Source organism: Phodopus roborovskii, unplaced genomic scaffold, assembly GCF_943737965.1.
Source record: "Phodopus roborovskii unplaced genomic scaffold, PHOROB, whole genome shotgun sequence".
NCBI lineage: Eukaryota > Metazoa > Chordata > Mammalia > Rodentia > Cricetidae > Phodopus > Phodopus roborovskii.
The window spans coordinates 43,932,129-43,952,953 of record NW_026126407.1 but is presented as its reverse complement, the minus strand read 5'-3'; the positions used below and the strand labels follow the sequence as shown (position 1 = coordinate 43,952,953).

Sequence of the window (20,825 nt, the reverse complement as noted above, 5' to 3'; positions counted from 1 at the left end):
GCTGCAGGAGCGGCTCACTGCCCACATGTGAACTTCAGCCAAGATTCCACAAGAGAGCCCAGCCCTCTGAGTCTCCCTGATGCCTCGACTCTGCCCTACTCAGATCCTTCTGAATTTTGTGAAGCTATTTAGAAGTTAAGTTTCCCTCACTGAAACACAGGGAAGCAACATGGAAGAAAATAATGGTCCCAGGGGAGAAATTTCTGATTGACATAAGTGGGGAAGTTCCCTTAGGAACATCATGTACCATCTAAGCAGCAAAGCTCTAGGTCATCTCTTACTCTGTTTATTTGCATGTTATGGCAAGAAGATGTGTTTAAGGCTCCCATAGCCTTGCACTGCAATTCAACGCTCTGGGAAAAGCGGCCATCTGGTCCAGACATAACAGGTTCATTTCAGAATTCACACATTCCTAGTGTGGCACTATTCCCTAAATGGTACCTTTGTTGTCTTTTTGTTCAAGACATCAAGTGTCTTCTAGGATCAGAACTGTTTCTTGGAACCCACTGATAGATAAGCCCATCAGTCTCCTGGTGGGTCAGATGTTTCATAATTAGCCGAACTCAACTGAATATCTACTCGGTGATTATGACTACAGTGACATAATATTTCAACCGCAGGGGAAGCATTCCAGACAGCTCCTAAGTAGCACAGTTAGGCTGGGAATGGCCGGCAGGGCTTCCTGCATAAAGAAAAGTGGACCACTACATCTTGCTTGGCCATTCTCCTTGTCTCCATCATTAGATACTGCTCTAAAGACCTAAGGGAAATGTGCCCAGGACAAGTGTGTGGTCCTTCTCCCTCTCACTGAGGCTCGATGGCCCAGCAAAGCATGAAAGTGAGGCCTGTGCTCCTGAAGCGAAACAGTCTTGAGTCTGTGGAGCTTGTGAAACAACCACACCACCGCAGGAGCAAGTCGCAGCAAGTACGATTCAAGGAAGATGGGAACATTAAGAGTCCAACTGGTTTAACTGAGGTTGATACCCAAACTCCTGAAGACCCAAGTCTAAAGGGGAAGGCGCAAGCATCCCGGCACCATCACCCTACCACCTACTCACTGTCTTTCCCCAGGTCCCATAAGGCAGGAGGCTTTCGCAGCATCTCTATCCAGACCTCCCCTAGTCTCAGGAAGCATTTCCCAGTTTTCAAAAGGAAGAAACTCACGACTAGCAAGTCCCTGGTAGAAATGCCAACAGTATCCCCAAGTGCCATCCAGGTCAACGGCAACCTCTCTGAACAGGATGTTGTATCATCTGACCTTGCCTTCCTGAGGCTGGCTCAGCATCTAGAGGATGGGCCTCGAAGACTCAAAATGCCCCACCCATTTCTCCCTAGGATGTCCAAGGTGCAAAGCAATGGACCTGTTAGCTTCTGCTTGGAATCTGGAACTTGGAGGTCCTCAGAGAAAGCAACAGCTGCCATTCAGGTTCCAGATGATATTTGTCATAGTCCAACCTGGGAATCTAGAGAGCTGACTTATGGCCCAGAAAGCTCAGCAGAAGAAAGCAACTCCATACCCACTTTGGTTACCATGTGTCCAGGGGATGGGCAAAAAGTGCTGACATCAGACCCCTCCTGTTTAAATGCCAACAGCAGTGCCAACAACACCCCAGGCACAGGAAAACTCACACCTGAATTGCTTTTGCCCAAAGATAACCCTGAAAACAAAGACCTTGGCCTTCTGTCATCTCAGTCAAAGAAGATGTGTGTTCCCTCACCATCATGGACTCACAGCTCCTCTGAGTCAGGCTCCCATATCCAGCCAGCCCACATGGAAAGAGCCTCTGATTGCCCAGCATCATCGAGTGACAATCACCAAGACCTGGAGTCACTCAAAAGTAGCAGTGCATCCAAGTCTGTCCCTGTGTGTTGGGAGCATGTGGCAAAGCTCCCCAGCCAGTCAGACATCCCAGAGCTTCAGACTGGTCTTGGAAGTGAGCACCTCCCTTCCTCGCTTCCAAGGCACGAGTACAAACCTCAGAGCAGCAGGGAGCTCAGTGGGAGTAATCACAGTCACCTGGCTCAGGGTGAACTCTGTGACCTCCAAGGCCGGCTGCAATCAGTGGAGGAATCGCTGCATTCAAACCAAGAGAAAATTAAAGTGCTATTGAATGTGATTCAAGACCTGGAGAAAGCCCGCGCTCTCACTGAAGGGTAAGGTGAACCTCTTTATATTGAAAACCTCTTGAGTGAAGTCATTTGCTGGGAAGGGGCAGAGTGAGAGCACAGGTCACTGCAAGAAAACATCTTCCAAATGTCCATGATCTCGTTTGCACAGAAGATAACTAATACCCTCCCCCTGCTCTCTCTGCCTGGGTTTGATAATCCTCTGTTTGGCAGCTCTGGATGGACTGCCATGGTTAACTCAGGTTTTAGCCAGATGGGGAAAGGGACTAATGAAGTCTAAGAAAAAAACAAAATGAAACAAAAACAAAAACCAACTGTCTTATAGAGATGAGGGTCTAGTAAATGGGGGAAGGGGCAGGGATAACAGCAGGCAGTTTCTTCCTGTCCTCTTGAGTGAGTTAACAAATTTTCATTGCTTTAATTTCACTTGCATTTGTTCCAAATGGCTTAAGGGAACCATTAAGCTGGGTTTCCTCTCTCCTGACTGCTTTGATGACTTGGGCTAGTCTCACACTGACCAACTCAGTTACATGAAAATGTGGCCAAAGTTCTGATAGAAGAAAGTCAAAGCATGCTGTCCCAAATAATGAACTCAATAGTGGTGTGGGGGACATCAGGCAGTATTTGTTGAGGTGCAGAGTGATCACCCCTCTAGAAAGGCTCTAAATGCCAAGAGAAAGCAATGGTTGAAGCTCATCAAACAAGGTTGGCAAAAGAAGTAACTACCTGGAAGTAGTTACTAGGAATCAACCCAGACTGCCATAGGAGACTGTGCTGACAGAGAAACACCAACTACAGGAATCATAAGTCTCTCTATTCACTCATTTGCAAAATTCCTCATCTTTCAGGACCAAGATCAGGAAGAACACATGATATTTAAAAGTGGTTCAGATGTACCAAGCATCCCAGAAATAGGAGGTTCCATTATTACAACCTCATTCATCTTCACCCTTGTATCTTCACGTGTCTTGGGGACATCATGAATGTTGAGCTGTGGGAATTAAGATCATAGACAGAGTTGGTAGAATGTGCATCTCATGTGGCATTTGCCTATGCATTTATCCTCAACATGTTCTGTCTTACAGGCGGAACTTTTATCGGACAGGCCAAGATCTCAACAACTGCAGCACCTGTCAGAACACGGCGTGCATCATATACAGGTATCAGCCCAAACTGTGACCTGCTCTACAGAGCAGGAAGTCTCAGGTCCACAGAGCACACTAGCAAAATCTCCTATGTATAGAGAGCTGGGAGAGGCAGAGGCAAGTACCTGAGCCTTAAAATGGAAGGTGTTTGTACAATGCTTTATCTGGTACCAAGGAAGGGACTGTTTTGTTTCTTATCCACAGCATCTAGGAACACATCCTCTGATGCAATCGATAACCAGGAGAACAGGTACCTATCCACCTCTGCATCTCATCTCAGTTCATTGTCAGAAGGTGGGGAGAGCAACTCAGGAAGTTTAGAGATTTGACCAACTCATGCAAAACATCTTGAGAGCAGAAGGGGCTAGGGCCAGAATTGGGACTCATGTATAGGTCTTTCTAATCCTAGTTAGCTTATCTCACTGCCTCTTCTCTAAATTCAATCTCCTCTACCACATCTTCTGTGTCAATAACCTTGAGCCCTTTGTGTTCACTGGTAAATACACTTTCTTCCCAGTACAAGACAAAGCTGCAATAAAAACAATTATGAGACCTGTGTTTGAATCCCCAAATTTGACCAGCTCACTTGTTCTGTCCTTAGTTTCCTTGTATGGAGAGCAGACACAGTGACCTCAATTCAGACTTGCCAGGAAAACAACTGGCACTGTCTGTGAATGCACTTGGAGATTGCATCTGCACACACCTCAAGGTACAATGCTGTTATTGATGGAAAAGGTCAGTAATCTCCTTGCTCAGAGGCCCACTTGGAAGCACACGAGAAATACAGCCAGTACACTCATTTTAGTTGATGGCATCAATTTTATTGAACAAAAGAGTATGGTTTTGTTTTCTGCCTGACATTTGTCTTTGGAAAGAGAGAGATCAAGGGCCCGAGCAAACTACTGCTCCATCAGGCTGTCTGTCTTCTCTCAGAACATTTCCTTCCCTCTGTAGCAGCCTGAGATCTTATCCTTAGGAACCACATAGCTGGGCATCAACCAGTGCTTCCATCTATGCAGGACACTGAGCATCTTCTCATTGACCTGTTGGCTCCCTGCATGGAAGATCACATGTCTACACCAGATAATGGAAGACTCCAGACTCCTTATAAAGTTCCCCCAAAGCTAAAAGCAGGCCTTCACATCTCAAAGCAATAGCCAGCCCCTCTCCAGAAGTGAAAATTCTTGAGAAAGGCCTGCAGCATTGGAAAGTGAAGCAGGAAGTCTCCTCAGTTGCTGCTCTTTATTTTTAATCTCATCTTAAGCAAATTTCCTAATCACTAAGAGTACAAAAATTATTACATGGCTAGATAGCAAAGCGGGCTAAAAAAAAAAAAACCTATTCATCAGAAGTAGGAAGAATTGATTTAGGCTAACTTCCACTTACATTTTAGATAGAATTCCTTCAAGTACCCAGGTGATGTATTTTCTATTATTTTCAGTTATTTTCTTTTTTAATACGGCTTCTGTTAGTAAAAGAAGCACGTGATTATTTCCCAGTCTAGTGCCAATTTCATGACTTGCTCTTAAGCAAGTCATGTATGGCTTCTGGGTTTCCTCACTGGAGAAATGAGAGGCTTTAATGATCCCAATGGTGCATTGCAGTTCTGACATTTTGTTATTCTAAGCTGAATTAACAGTGACAATATTTGGTAAAACTGTGACTTTCCAGGGTCTAAGAATGTTTGTGTTTTCCTAACACTTGCTTCAAAGATCCCAAGCAAGTATTCTAAGAGAAGTTACATCCCAGCTGGCATTTCATACCTTCATGTTCTCTTCCCATTCTGCCCAAGCATGCATTGTTTGTATCTGTCCTTCCAAACATCCAGCCCTTGTTGCCATTCAAAGCCTGACTGTCATCCCAGACAGTATCTGTACCCTTGCTTCTAAATCACTGCAAAGGAATGGGCAATTAATTTGATGAAAGCAAAAAAGATCAGAACATCATCCCTGTCATGGCAACAGTGAGATGAGAGTTGTCATTTAAGAAAAAAAAAAAAATTCAAATGACTTCAAACTTGTGTTGTGTCCTGGAAAGTCAAATCTTAGAAGCTAATGAGCAAGTGATGTGAAATACTTGTCCACAGGCTGTGGTCTCTCTTCCTGATGACAAATGGGCCCAGTGCCTGTCACTGTACATAAAGCACATGGTACAAGATGGATTGCCTACTAGTTTTTCTTCCCCAGAGAGGCTGCTAAGATAGCAACACATGGTTGGCTAAGTGGTGTTGCCCACAGGCCTCACCTTATCAGCCACAGGCTATGGTTATGCTTTCTGCTCCTGTCACTGGTTCTAAGCAGCTCATTCTTGCTGACCCCCCAAGCCTCCTTGGCTCACTCCCCTTGCCAGGAATATCTTGACTAAAAGTACTGGGCATGGATCTCTGGGGCTTCCAGAGGTTCGATGTACCAAGGAGAATAACTTCAAGGTATTTTGTGTGTGTGTGTTGGGGGGAGTTGTCCTGTTTTGTTTGTTGGGTGGGTGGGTTCTTGTTTTGCAGTACTGGAGAGTAGACATGGGGCTTTTCAGTTCCAGGCAAGCACAGGACCACTGAGCTATGTCTCCAGCAATATGTGTATTTTCTAACTAAACTCCCAGGGAAAGGGTGGCAGTTGGCTTTACCCCCATTTAAGCTGCTTCTAGCCTGTTCAGTCTCCATTTGCTCTTGTTAGCTTTAATCTCAGGTCAATTTACCCAAGGGGTTCCATGAATACCACTGGTGATTCCCAAGATTAAATAACACAGAATTACTTAGTGAGAAACTTGTTCTCTTTTCAATTTTATTTCAATTCTTCTGATTACCTATGGAAAAAAAAATTTGTGCTCCTTGCCACAGCATCTTTCAACCCTTCCTTGTGCTTGCTTATCACATTTCTTTGCAAAGAGGGAACAGATCTCAGTCAGATTCATAGCCATGGGCAAGCAACAGTATCTAGCCAGATTGTAGTAATTTTAAGCATTTTTGTTAAAGCTTGTAACTTGTAAAAGTAATCCTCTTAAATATTCATGAGGAGTGATACAGGTCTCCATTTCTAAAATTATCTTGCTTGGTTTGTATACTTGTTCAAATTTAAAAAGTAGACTAATTTTGAGCAGAAAAGGTTAAGTAAAAAATTGTGAAACGGATGTGATTCTCACAAAAACAGCAAGGATATTAAGGTGTGGTAGGACAAGCCTGTAATCCCAGCATTTGGTAGACAGAGGCAGGGAGATTGCTGCTAGGTCAAGGTAGTTTTGTGTGTGTGTGTGTGTGTGTGTGTGTGTGCGTGTGTGTGTGCGTGTGTGTGTGTGTGTGTTAATCACAAAGAGGAACATCTCTAATTGAAATTTAGAAAACAGTAGAGCCCTTTTATCTTCTCAATAGCAGGTCGTCTCTAGGAGACACATCCCTTTCCTCCTTTCTTCACCTTGTCTGCTGATCCTCCAGCACATCTGTCTGCATTTCATCATCACGCTCTAAAAATAGTCAGCAGAGCCTCTTTGGAGGACTTTGGTTACATGGTTCATGCACTTACTTTTCTGGATCTAGCTCTCAGGGCAAAAATCTACTTGATTTAAGTTGTAAAATGCCTCCAACATTTTCAGGGAAAATAATAAGATACCCTTGCCAAGGGGTTGGAATCTATCTTCCATTTAAGTATATTGTATAGGGAATGGTAATAATGTGTGAGCTCATGGGCCAATGGAAATGCTGGCCATGTAAAGTTTGAAAGGCACTAGCCTCTTCCCATTCCTTCAGTGGAACTCATGAACTTTATGTCTGTGTCACAATTTTCCTAGCTCTTTTTTGAAAAAAGTGTAGGTATATGTATGTTTTACACACAGAGAGAGAGTTTTCAACTCACCACTGATACATAATGCTTAACATCTATCAGTTCCCTGTTTCAATCACCAAATACCTGAGGCAAGTAACTTATAAAAAGTAAAAAAGTTATTAACTCATGATTCTAAAGGTTTCAGTCCAAACTTGGGCAGTCCCATCACTTTCATTCTCAAGTACATCCCAGCAGAAATCCAACACGAAGCAAGCCACTTACATCATGAACAAGGAAGCAAAGAGGGATTGAGACTGCAGTTCATAATCATTTTCAAGATAAACTCCCAGTGACTTAATGATCTCACATAGAGCCCTACCTACTAAGACCCACAGTAGTCCCTAATGCTATCAACTTGCGGCCAAACTTCTAACACATGGACAACTCTGGAATGCACTTCTCAGTCACACTGACAATAAATTCATGTCATACTCTTCATTTTCTCTTAGAAAATTAGCTCCCTTCCCGTGCTGTCTTGCTCAGGACCACTGGCTGTGTGGGGACTCTGCAGAGATATCACAGTCCCTTTGTCATTTACCATTTACTCTTGTTCATTACTTGTCATTTACTTTACAATATGCACCCATTTAGCTGTTAAAATTCTCCCTAGTAAATCTAGACCTCACATGTCAACCCCTCTGCTCTCATTAAGTAAAGTTCCTTACCACAAAGTTCTGGTTGGTCTTTTTACCAACAGACTTTTTTTGTCCTGTCCTGAGTATTCCTCTATGTGCATTGCCAAATTATATCTGGAAATAGAATCTGGCCATGCTAAACAACCTTGTCTTGGCTCCCCTTGCCTTTAGCTGGCTTTTCAAGGCCCTTGGAACATGATGCTAAAGCCTTTCTTTGACCTGCAGGATCTCAAGCTCCTCTCCAGACACAAAGACTGCTTGGCTATGTGCTCAAGCCTCGGGCCCTTAACACATGTCACCTCACTTTTATGGAGTACCTCCTTGATTCTTTATCAATGTATTTATCTTGCCAGGGAATCCAGTTCTTCACCCAAAGACTAAGAAAAGGTTCTGATGGTATGTCCATTCCTCTGCTATACCATGAATCCGTATCACAGTCCAGTGTGTAGTACACAGGTGGTACTTAATTGATGATCACTAGAAAAAAAAATTAACTATATTGATGTGAGGTGAAGAGTTAAAAGTAGTGGAAGGCTTGAGACAGCTTTGTGGATCATCCAAGAATAAAGTCATTATTGCCATTTGTGTGCAACCCCACTTTGAATGGGGGTTGGGAGGGTTGTAATAATCAAATGTTCCTATTAGGAATGAAGGACTTCTCCATAGCAGGTCCTTTGAGTGGAATCCAATAAAGACTGGATGTAGCCCATGGATTGTCAATTTAAAATACTTGGAACACTATATACTCTCAATGAGATGGAACCTAATCAAATCTTCCTCAGATGACTCAGATGGTGCTGCACTTTCACAGGACATTGAGATCCTGTTCTTCAGGGCCATCTAGCATTACCATTCGGGACTTTGGTGCCAGCTCTGGAAGGAAGGGAAGACTCGATTGCAGACAGTCAGAAAACTCCCCTAGGCCAAAGTCCCCTTGCTCTGGCATCTGAGTAATCTTGATGTTCTCTAAAGCATTAGAGATGCAGGCTTTTCAGAGTGATGGGCAGATGCCCCAGATATCCATATCGTAATTCCTGGACCCCGGGAAGATGCAACCTTACCTGGCAGAACGGACTTTATAAAGTCTTGAGATGGAAAAATTTCCCCTGGTGGCCTGAGTGTCACACAGAGGTCACCATGAGGGTAAAGAGAGTGGAGAGTTAGTAGAGGAGACATAGTGACAGAGTCAGAGCTCATGCCTAGTAATGTGTGCAGCCCCCAAACCTGGAGTGGGCAGGCAATGTGTCTCCTCACAGAGCTTCCAGAAAGAATGCACAGTCCACACCTTCACTTACAGTGCTGGAGGGCTTTGGGCTCCAGAACAAGAAGAGTGAAAAATCATGATTTTTTTCAAGCCATGAAATTTCTGGTTCTTAGATCAGTGGCAATAGGAACCCGACCTTACATTTTAAATACATATAATATAGAAATTCTGTTTATCTCATTGGAGGTCAGTTTATCAGACTTTGACCACCTTTATAACTTCAGCAGGCTAGTATAGGTATCTACCTAGAAGAAATTTAGGGGAAAGAAATAAGAAAAAGTTACCAGTAAGTGAGCCTCAGCTTCCTACACATCTATTATTTACAGGGCACAATGCCACTCCCCACACTGTATAGTATATATGATACATTAAGGTGATCCCATTCTGCAGACAAGGAAACTGGGGTTGTAACATAAATTAAGCAACCAAGGCTGAAAGATGCTTGCTTATAATTGACTTGGTACCAGTCATTGAAATAGCAGTCTCAACACTGAGTTATGACTCCCTGCTGCGAGGCAGATTCCAGAGCACTTTGTTTTCAAAAGCCAAACCACTTTGATGGCTGTTAGGACTTGATAAAAATTGTCTTATTGCTGAGTTCTACTCAGTCAACAATATTCTAAGTCTTTGCACTAAAGATGCAATTCCCTAAGAAGGGCTCTCAGAATATGACCATGAACCTGCTTTAGAAGCCCATCTCTCTATATATGATGGGTTCATTCCCCACTCTACTCCCTCTGAGGGAGTCGTAACAAGGTCTCTGGAAAATTTGAGGACCTCTGAACAAGGTGAAATTGGGCAACCTTAAGAAAGAGGAAATGATAACCTACTTGCTAGATTTTTAGGATAGCCTATCTATGAATAGAATTGTTTTAGTTCATAAAACAGACTAGAAGAACTAGCATTTCTTTGTCATGCTTGGGAGGCTGAGTTACCCTTCAGCTTGGCCTTGATTTGAGAGTTAGATAGTCACATATAGACCTCCTTGTATTCAATAAGGATGCCATGAGGATGGAGGTGGACCTGGGGGGTGGGGAGCAGGTATTGTTCTTGGAATGAGCATTTTCTTGCTATGCTTGTTTGTGAAGGCACTGTGGGGCTCTGGCTTGCATTACACATGACTCAGGGGAATCATCTGAAGTCTTCCATCTGGGATAAGAAACCATTGGCAATCCAGGCTGACATTTCTCCTGTAATTAAAGTTAAGAGCAAAGAAAGTCCAAGCCTGTTTCTCAGCAAAGAGCCCAAAGGCTGGCACTGCCCTCTACAAAAGCCTAGAGGATTCACAGCAGTTACCTGGCCAGGTGGGTGTGCCATGCACTGACCTTCCCCACCACAGCTTCCCTTGGGTGGGGGGGTGGTGCGATCACCTTTTGTGCTGAACCAAGAACACACAATGCTAAGTACCACACAGGAAGCTTCCACAATCCCCTAAGCTCTTCAAACTGCAGATGCTTTAATTCTGCTACTCTCATTACGGGCATCTCCACTGGTAAAACCCTACTGAAGCACTCTTACACCTGGGTAGATATTCAAAAGGAGCCCCCTGCAGGAGCTTTCCTTTGTACCTAGCACTCTCTTTGCAGGGGCCTTTCTCCTCTTGGTTTTGATTGTGACAGTACATGACAAAGAGGCTCCCTGGGACATAGGTCACAGCCTCAAGGCTATGCACCCTGGTTGGGGAGAAATTGAGGCCTTCATTTTACAGAGCAAAGAGAGCCTCAGAGAGCCAGTGAGCTGCCTGAGGTCACGATGTTGGTGGTGCCCTGAGCCCCTCCCTGAGTTTCTTTCTATGGTTAAGCTGTTTGGCCACTGGGCCCCCATCTTGCCTAACACTAATGTTATTACCTGAGCTGAGAAAAAAACGCATTCTCTAGAAACTGCAGTATGCTTCAGTCCTGTGGGTTTAGCAACCAACACTCACTCCCTTTAAATTATTTAGTATTTTTTTCCCTTTTGTCTGTTGCTCATGCTCTCCCAGCATGGAGGCAGGTAAACAGAGAACCACAGCCTTCAACTCTCTGGACAGTGATGAGATCTGGGGCGGGGTTGGCAGGGGAGCATTTCTAAAGCACACAGCAGAGTTGTCCTTTCTGGTAATCACAGGTACATCTCTAGCTTTCATTAAATTCCAGTATAGACTGGACTACACTATCTCAATATATATGAATGTGACCATGAATGCCATTTAGCATCAACAGCTACTGGCCACAAGCATAGCTTAAATACTCTTGTTGGGGTACAGATGACCATTGCTCAAAGGCCAACAGGTTGATAACCAAGTCATTTATTTGTTCTTACTTCCTGCCTCTTTTCGTTCTCTTTCTTCTCTCTAAGAGTATATGGGAAAGGAGAAAGATTTACAGCAACAGCAATTCATCTGCAATAAAAAGTGAAGCCTACTTCAATGCATTAATAGCTAAAGAGGCTACAACATGCCATAAATATAATGTCAAGCTCACTGAGTATCACACAGGAATAATAAGAGGATGCTGCAGGGACACAGGCCACAAATGACAACACTGTGACTGAGCTTTTACTTCTTTGTCAAGTTCATAGAGAAATCATTAACATCCATTAAACAAGTCACTGTGCCAGGTATTTTTGCTAAATAAATACTATGTGTGGGTGAGTCATCTCATTTCAGAGCCAAATGGCAGGATTATCTCTCCCATTGTGAAGATAAGAAAACTGCCCCTTGGTGATGTTGAGTTGCCCAAGAACCTAGTTAGGCTAGTTAGGCTCAAACATCTGTCCCTACTTGCAGGAGGCTTTCCTGTCTCCTTTTGACCTTCCTTCATCAGTTAATACCTGTGTTACATTTCTGAAAAATGGTTGACCCTTCCAGAGTTTAGAAAGCTTCTCATCATGGGGGTCTAGACTGCTCTACAGCTTGGCTCCATTTTTCTGTGCACCCAGAAAACATTCTGTGATCCCCTGAGGACTCATCAGCACATAGATGCCATAAGAGAAGGGTTATGTTTGATAATTGGAAATGGTTCCAAGTTGTGGTACCCAAACTTATAACCTATAATTAACAAGCAAAATGGTCATGAAAAGTTTGGAGAACATTATCCTTGGATTGGTGGTGGCATTTGGGGGGAATGCACACTAATGCTAATTCCCCAAACTGTGATTGTTCCTGTAAAATGCTACAAACTGCTCTCCCTAGACCCATCAATTCCCACAGCTTATTCTCTGTAAAGGAAAGCTGCAGGAGGCTAAATCACACGTGGTACACCCTGGTTCGGCAGAGAGGGACTAGAGTGTTCTCCCGGGAGAGGTAGGAAAACAACAGAGATGCATTTGGAGGTTTCTATCTCCAGGAAAATGCTCTTGAGTCCAGCTTGCTCTCAGTGTAGACTGAAGACAGAACTCTTTACAAAGCAGTAAGAAGCACTTTCTAAGGAGAAAGTGCCAAGGGCCACTCTGGGGAGGGACATCAATAGCCAAGACCCAAGATGCAGACTAATGATAGCTAAGCCCATATATAACATTAACTAAGTTGTCCACTAACAGGGACCATCTTTTCTGGGTACATTGGCTCATTGTCAAGGTTTCTCTGAAGCATAGAAAGGATATTGCCAGATAGATCAGGTAAATTGTAGGGAACACCCATGTGACCCAGCCCAGCTGGAATCTTGTTCCACAGATGATTGTGGGGTTACACAGGAGACCTAGGTCTTTGCTTGCACCATGTTCCACATCTACACACCTTCTACAATCCAGCACTCACATTGGTATATGGAACTGTGTTCCTTCAGTGTAGTGTATATGCTGGTACATAATCTTTAGGATTAGATTCATGACCCAAATCAATGGAAGAACATTTATTCCTCAGTTTCTTCAATGGATAAATGAAGATACTATTGTTTATCTCATGGAATTATGAGAATTACTATAGGGAATGCCATCTTGCTGTATGGTGTCTAGAACATAGAGTTAACTCCATAAATGATAGTTGTTCCTATTATTATTATTTCACATTTAAATTGCTATATCAAAATCTATTATTATTATTATTATTTCACATTTAAATTGCTATATCCAAATCTAACAGGGTTGAGGTACTCATTTCTTCTTCGCCTCATAGCATGGACCTTGTGTGGAAATATTTCCTCTTTAGAGACAAAGAGCAAAGAAGAAAGAAATCAGGAAGGCAGATGCTATGAGCTAGATATTTGTGCATTCTGGAATCCATGTGTTAAATCCTAGTGTCATATTTCATGGCAATTTGAAAGTGGGAGATGATTGGATCAGGAGAATACAACCTTCATGAATGAGAATGCTGTCTATGTAGACAAGACTCTATAGAGAGTTTTCTGGGTCTTTGCACCATTTAAAGACACAGGGAAAAGATGGGCATCTATGGACCAGGAAGCAGGCCCTTGCTAGACACCAAATCTATAACGTGACCTTGGATGTCCCAGCCCTTCAGAACAATGAGAAATGCTTATCTACCTACTGTATAGTATTTGCTCTTTTAAAAATCTGAATTACAGACTTAGACACAAAGTTTAGGTTTAGGTCTGCTCATAGCTCCCAGTATGAGTTCTCTTTGCTAACTTGCTTATCAGTTAAGTGAGCTTAACATTCTTCCATCTTCCCAGGACATCTTAATAAAATAAAATTACATATTTGAAGTTTAGTAAAGCTAAAGATGTTATATAAAAACAGGAGCTCCCTATCCCAACCTCCTATCTTTATTTCATTCTATAATTTTGTTTCATTTTTGAATGTTTCATTTTAGGATGAAGCTGTCTATTCTATGAATTGTACTTTATTTTGGCTTCCTCAATTCTGCTTACTCAGCCAGGATCATCAAGAACCTCGGGGTGTTACTTGGTCATGCATTTATTTTTAAGGGTGTGTGTGTGTGCGCACACGTGTGAGTATGGAAGCCCTCGGTTACCAGAATACCTTGGATCCCCTGAGTTGGAGATATATAAGTGGTTGTGAGCTCTTCCATCTGGGAACTGAATTCAAGTCCTCTACAAGTGCAGTGTGTGTCATTAGTCACTGAACCATCTCTTTCCCTTACTGTAACATCAAACAGGTGAGCCATAGAACAGGTCTCCTTCTGCTTTGCACTTTTTCTACATAAGTCATCTGTCCCATAACTAGTTCTTTAAATGCACTGAGGCAGCATGCATGCATGTGTCCTTGGATGTCAAGGGCACTAAGGCTCCCCAGGAACTGGGCATACATCCCTCAGAAGATGACCTTCACAATCTTGACAGATCTAGGCTATCATAGCGCTTCCAGTTCTGGGTGCAACATTATAACAACTTGCTTAACAGTTATTGCTCAAGGTCCTCAGGGAATCTGCCCAAACTAGACTAGAAATGCTCAGCTTTCTTTTTAGGATTCTGCATGCAATGAAGGAAGACCATGGTAGTGATGGCACAGCAGTGAGGGTTGGAAGGACAAGAGGAAGGAGAGGAGGAGAGAGGGTAAGGCTATCAAGGTTATTAGTGCTCTACTCAGACCAGGGATGGAAGCCTCAAACTTAGAGAGGAGTTCATCCCTAGAATTTACAAACAACTAAGTTGCCAATTTATTCCTCTTCCCAAGGGGTTGCTGAACATGGTCTCGGGCTGTCATCCCTTCTTTTCTACTCAGCCTTGAGATGAAAGGCAGATGAGGGAGGCAGGGCACAGCCCTTCCCCATTTACAAGCCAGCTGCCACCAAAGCAAAATGCCCTCCCTCCTTTCCCCTCTAAACTAAACAGTAGTTTGTCAAACGGGTGAATAAGAAGAAAAGTGACAATTTTCCTTTATGTTAATAAATTGCTTTGGCCTAAAAAAAACATTAATCAATTTCTTTCCAAAGCATACACACTTCTCAATACTCTGCTATTTGCTTGGCCTTGAAAAGAAAGTCACTTTCAATCCCCTTTAAACTGTCAAGACCAGTACGGGGAGGCACATGGGGGGAGGGGCAACTCCCTAAATCCTAGTGATTATAATGGAACCCTGCTGTGTTTCCATAGAAACATAAAGATGCATTCTTCCCTGAATGTACATGAGGGGAGGAGTGAAGAGCAAGGTATACAACGTCTGAAGCACTGGGGGTGCTGGTGAGGAGGTGAGGCATTTGTCCCTAAGAGATGAAGACAGAGCACTCAGTGAAGAGCAGCAGAGTGGCTGGAGACTGTGCCCCACTGTGCCCCACGAAGCTCGATCACACCTGTTACAACCTCCCATCAGCATGACTACCCCATGGTTAGGCGGTTATTGTAACTCCCACATACAGCTGAGTCCTGGGGAAGAAAGAAAGTTGTTCAGGGTCAGCCAGCCAGGAAACCCAGGAGCACTCAACTCAAAAGCCTTTTGCTTCAGCCTCTGTGATGGGTAGCACTTCAAGTCAAGAAGAGGAGACAGAGTTTACATGCTGTCTTCTAGCTATTTCCTTCCCAGATCTGCCACTTCTGGGCACATGATTAGACTCGCTCAGAAACATGTTTTCTAGTAGGTGTAGAGATGTTTGTAAATATTGGGAAATGTAGGCATTTCATTATTGTTAGTTTGCTTTGGATTACGCAGTCAGAAGCTTCACACAGAAGGAGAGAAAAAGCAGCCAGTGGTACATGCATGCTCAGGTAACTTGGTAGGAACACAAGGACAAAGACCTGGAAAGAAGGGCTACTTGAGAAGTGGGAAGTATGTTTGGATCACCTATCTTAAACTCTGGGAAACAAGATCCACAGGGATGATGTCCTGGTCTGACTAGCCAAGTCATTGGAATTTAGCATCAAAGTAAGTGGATGGATGGATGGATAGGTGGATGGGTGGATGGGAAGATGGGTGGGTGGATGGGTAGATGGGTGGGTGGATGGGTGGGTGGATGGGTGGGTAGATGGGTGGGTGGATGGGTAGATGGGTGGGTAGATGGATAGGTGATGGATGAATAGATGGATGAATGGATGGATGGATGAGTAGGTGGGTAGGTGGGATGTTCTATATCAGGAAGCATGGGACCTTAGCATGAACATGTATTAGTTGTTTCCTTTGGCTTCATTTTATACTTTATAATGAAGATTGCTTGTGACACAGAAGGTAAAGCAAGGCTATTTCAGGAGCCAAAAAAAAAAAAAAAAAAAAAAAAAAAAAAAACTGTGAATATGACTGCTCCTTATCAACCAAACATGCATACCTCCATTGGCACAGAGGCTGAGCATCAGAGCTTGCAACTAGCTCCTATAAACTCCTTTCTTGGTGCAATGCAGAGGTTGCTTGCAATGACCATCTGTAGCCTCTGGATCTATCTCCCAAGTTTCATCATGGTAGGAGCAGGTACAGGTGATGTTGACAGGAAGCTGCTCCATCACCCAAGTCAAACTAGGGTGCAATGCCGGGCAATAGTGGGAGGATGAGACTCAAGGTGTAGTTTTGGATGTCTCTGAAGACTGAACTAGCAAACCATGGGCTTTGGCTAGAAGGTCTTGAATTGTTGATAATGTGGAATATCATTTACTAGAGACACAAAGCTACCAATCTAGCAGTGCTGGTGCTAGCTGGCTAGACATTGCATCTATCTGTCACTCCTTCCTCAGCATCTCAAGAAGGATCTGGCATGTGGACAGTACTTAATCAATCTTGGCTGAATGTCGGGGTGAACATGTGGGTGCCTAATCAGTGTTGCATATTGAACACACACCTGTTTTCTACCCTTGCCTGTGACACTGGGAGTGGGAATCATACTTCTTCAACAGAGGACTACTCTGCTACTTTAAAATGGGGAAATGACTTGCAGTTGATGGGCTCTGGAGCCTTGCTTTGAAAAACACAATCTGTGTTCCATCATTATGTAGGTCAACCTGCCAGGAGTATGTCCCTGTAGAGAGAACCAGAGAGTAGCAGAAAGACAAGGATGTCCAAAGAGGAGAGGAGAATCAGGAGGAAGGTTACTGACACCTCCTCATGCTGGCTACACGACAGGCCACTCTGCCCTTCTGTCTCTTCCATTTCAGAATGCTCAGGACAATGCTGCACTGTGGGCTTCCTTTCTTACATGTGACAATAGTGATTTACTTCTACAGCAGTGCTAACTCTGATCTTAAGCTCTGGGAAGTGACACAGGTATCACAGACAGTGGCAGGCAGTCTTTTAATGATGGCTGATTTTTAGCACTTGCTGGGCATAAAGGCCCCTGCCAGTCATGCTACATCCCAGAGCATCTTTTTTTCTTCGAACACAGCGTTTTATCCCACCCAGCTAACAAAGGGCATGCCCCGTCTTTATGACTGTATTTCTGCTATTTTCTACTCTCCCATGTTAACTTCACAGCTGAGGACATTCTGAGGATACACATGATGAGCATTTAGCACTGAAATGTAGCCAAAAGTAGATGGGAAGTGAACAGTCAAGGACACAGGTTGGGAAGGGTTGCCTAACAGGGTTTGTTCTTCCTATCCCAGTTCTCTGGATTCAGGGGAAACTAAGCAGAGTGAGGAGGAAAGCAAAGGGTCCCCAACACACATTTACCTCCTTTCTTGGTACAATGAAGCCAAGGGGACAGTAGGCTCCTTCCTTTGACCCAGGTTCTTTTCTGACTCCACATTCCTGGGGCTTCTGGGCATCTTGGTCCCATGTGGCCTCGTGTTTACTTCATAAACCTTTTTGGTAGTAATCACAATACCAATGAAATAGACTGTACATTAATAACTCCAAATAAATATATAAAATAGGAGAAAGGAGAGGGTATCTATCCACAGAGGAGTTTCTCAGTTTCTCTGTATGGAGGAATGCTGAAAGGTAGCTTTATATGTGAAGCTCTCTAAGACAGATTGCTGAGAGATAATTCAAAGAGTATAGTGTATCAGTTGTAATCATGTTAATAATGCAGAAATAGTACTTAACATATGCAGAAGGATTATTGTATGCTAGGCACTGCTCTGGTCATGTCTCTTGACATCATCTTACTTTACATATTGATTTTAAAGAAAGCATTAACAGTAGATGCCATTATTCTGCTTTACAGATGAGGAAACTGAGCTCAGTTTGATTATGTGTGACTTTATATTATTTACATGTTAATAAATTAGCTTTCATGTGTATTGTTAAAAAGCAAACATTAGCAATGAAGATCACTAAACAAAGATGAGAAGGAAGTTAGACCCAATAGTTACTGGATACTGAGATGCTCTGAGCTTCATTTACTTGACAATAGTCTCCATGAGGTATCATTAAATTATAATTCAATGGGGAGGAATGGGAGAGTCTGAGAGATGTTTCAGCTCTCCCAAGGCCACACAGGCACTCGCTCCCTAATGACACAGTAATTGATCCCAAGGCCCTACTCATGTGTGCTCTGGGTAACAGGATGCTAAAACCAGTGTGTGTTATTGTGAAGTTACTCTCCTTCCTTCTGCTTGTGTTCCAGCGTGGAGTATGACTTCCGGCAGCAGGAAGGCAGGTTCCATGAGGTTCTCCAGAACCTGGAGGAGGCAGAGCCAGCTGAGGAAGCACCTTCTCCACCCAAATCCCCAGCTGAAGCCCCGGTCCCTGAGAAACAGGACTTACGGCGGAAAAGCAAGAAGGTGAAGAAGAAATGTTTCTGGTGGATATGAGAGGATTGGGGCTCCCCACACTCCTTCCTGAGGCAGGGGGTGCCTTGTCATCAAGGCCTTCCTTTTCCTCTCCAAAAGCCCAGGCTGAGATCCCTTGACTTGTGACATGGGAGTGCCTCAGAGCTGGTACATTGTTAGACACCTGGTCACCAACCTTACCTGAGTGCGTGCCACTGCTTGCTGAGGACTTTGTGGCCACTTGTGTGTCCACTTGCTGAGCTGCCTGTCACACACAGCAGGGCCTCATCTTCATTTGCTAAGTTCAGATTCCCACCTTAAGCAAAGCCCTACTGTACTCCCAACACTTAATGACAACAAACATTTGCTTCCTACCCTGAGTTCATCAACCCCAAAGAAACAGATACAAGTGTGTGTGTGTGTGTGTGTGTGTGTGTGTGTGTGTGTGTGTGTATGCTGTATACTGCAGAAAGACAAAGGTTATAAGCAGGCATCCTAGAAAATAATCCCACAATGAAGTAGCATGGTTCTAGGAGTTATCACACAAAAGCACAAGAAAAGTGAGCAGGTCCTAACAATACCAGGTCCCCCTGATGTATTAAGTTGTCCTTTTATTTATGTACTTATTTTTCTTTTCTTTCTTTTTTCCTTTCTTTCTTTTTTTCTTAAGTAGCCCTTAAATCTCTAATCAAGGGGCTGTCTTCTTGTAAAGTTTGGGCCATGCAGGGTGGCGAAGTAAGGTTGTATGTGGTTATTAGGCACTTGATGTATGATTGTTCTATGTGACTGGAACTCAAAGGACTTTCACAGCTGTAGTCTTTCTGGGGCAACTTCACTATCATACGTCTCTGTGTGGCAAGTGGGATGTAAATGAGAGGGGCTTTAACTTTAGGATCTCACCATTCGTTTACCTGTAACATGAAGGGTCATAAGACTCGGCAACCTGTATGTCAGTACATATTATCAAGCAACATTAATAAGGCTGAGCTACGATACAGCACTTTTTTCTCATCTGTGCATCCTTGTGACAACCATGTAGATAGGCTCAAACATGCTACTCTACAATTTCTCTTCCTGGTGACTAGGCTGTGGTCACCTGATCTAGGAAGAAGTGGGACTGAGAATACAGAGGAAAGCCCCTTCCTCCACAAAGTTTGAATTCCATAAGATCTGGCTCATTCTGTAGACAAGACCTTTGCCCATGATGTCCAGTCAAGTTTGCATGCCAAGCAAACTCCTAAAGCAGTGTAATTAAGTAATTGCTACATACTCGGGCTGAGCAGGAAGCAAGGCTTGGATTCCTTTGCATTAAATTCTGTATTCTGCCAGCCTATGATTGGACTGACACTGTCAGAAACATGAGCCACAGCTACATGAAAAAAGGCATTTTATAACCGTCCCCCTTGCTGAAGACCTGGTGTCGTGTGAGTCTCTGCTGCGCACGTGGGATGTGCGTACCCCACTGCAAATTGAGACTAATTGAGCAAACCGCCCCAACAATTTCACTTCCCCCTGTCACAGTGCTGGAGTGCAAAAGCTATTTCAGGGAGAGCAAGGGAAATTTGGCAAGGAATCTTGGCTTGCACTATTTAAGTCTTGGGATGTCATTTGAGATGTTCTTTCTCTGTTTCTAGTGTAATGTTTAAACCCACAAAGTGAGACCAGAATATATAACATCAAGTTAGAATTAAGATGAATATACTTGCCATGCTTAAGAAGCCACATTTCAATTAGATATGTTACCACTGGCCAAAAGCCACAGATCTTTCTTTCTGTATCCACACACTCAACTCTCAGTTGGCCTCAGCAATGAGAAAAAAAAAAAAAAAAAGTACAGAGGATAATCCAATAAAGCAAAATCATTTGGGATCTCTTATGTAATTTTATCTTGTAGTGGTGCTTCCATTTTAATTTGTTTTGCTTTGCTTACATTAATTTCAAGTGAATTTATATTCCACAGCATCAGGCTGGAGTGAAAATATTCTTGCACTTGGATTTAGAGATCCAGGCAATAGAGTAGCCTATTCCACTAACCTGGAGAAAGTGGTGTGATTGTGTCCTGTCTTGACAGGGGAGAGGAATGACTACTCCTCCTGTTTCCTAAGCTCTGTGTATCTTGTGATAGCCAGGGGAGCACAAACTGTGAGAGCTGGTTGTAGCCTTTTTCCTGGTTAGCCTGGAAAGGTGAGGAGATGTCTGAAGTAGTTCCTGCCTTTACACACACATGTGAGTTAGGGACCTTGCATAAACTCCTAACTGAATGAGATGAAATTAGGACTGGAGAATGTTGATATTCCCAGAAATAAAAC

The 20,825-nt window shown here is 43.4% G+C and overlaps 2 protein-coding genes across 2 annotated transcripts in view; one reads left to right on the top strand and one right to left on the bottom strand.

Moving 5' to 3' along the window:
- The window catches only part of Dock2 (dedicator of cytokinesis 2), a 391,208-nt gene that overhangs the window by 170,935 nt on the left and 199,448 nt on the right, over positions 1-20,825 (bottom strand). The gene's annotated exons all lie outside the window — the stretch shown is intronic.
- On the top strand, positions 657-18,825 carry Insyn2b (inhibitory synaptic factor family member 2B). The gene is made up of 3 exons (XM_051180963.1): positions 657-2,154; positions 3,213-3,287; positions 18,372-18,825. The coding sequence occupies exons 1-3, from the start codon at positions 818-820 to the stop codon at positions 18,556-18,558; spliced, it is 1,599 nt and encodes a 532-aa protein (XP_051036920.1). The 5' UTR covers positions 657-817; the 3' UTR covers positions 18,559-18,825.

Excerpts from the sequence above, each read along its gene's own strand:
- Insyn2b (XM_051180963.1), top strand. The coding sequence starts at position 818 with ATGGCCCAGCAAAGCATGAAAGTGAGGCCTGTGCTCCTGAAGCGAAAC. Across the intron at positions 2,155-3,212 it reads GCCCGCGCTCTCACTGAAGG|GCGGAACTTTTATCGGACAG; the intron begins GTAAGGTGAACC and ends TCTGTCTTACAG. Across the intron at positions 3,288-18,371 it reads ACGGCGTGCATCATATACAG|CGTGGAGTATGACTTCCGGC; the intron begins GTATCAGCCCAA and ends CTTGTGTTCCAG.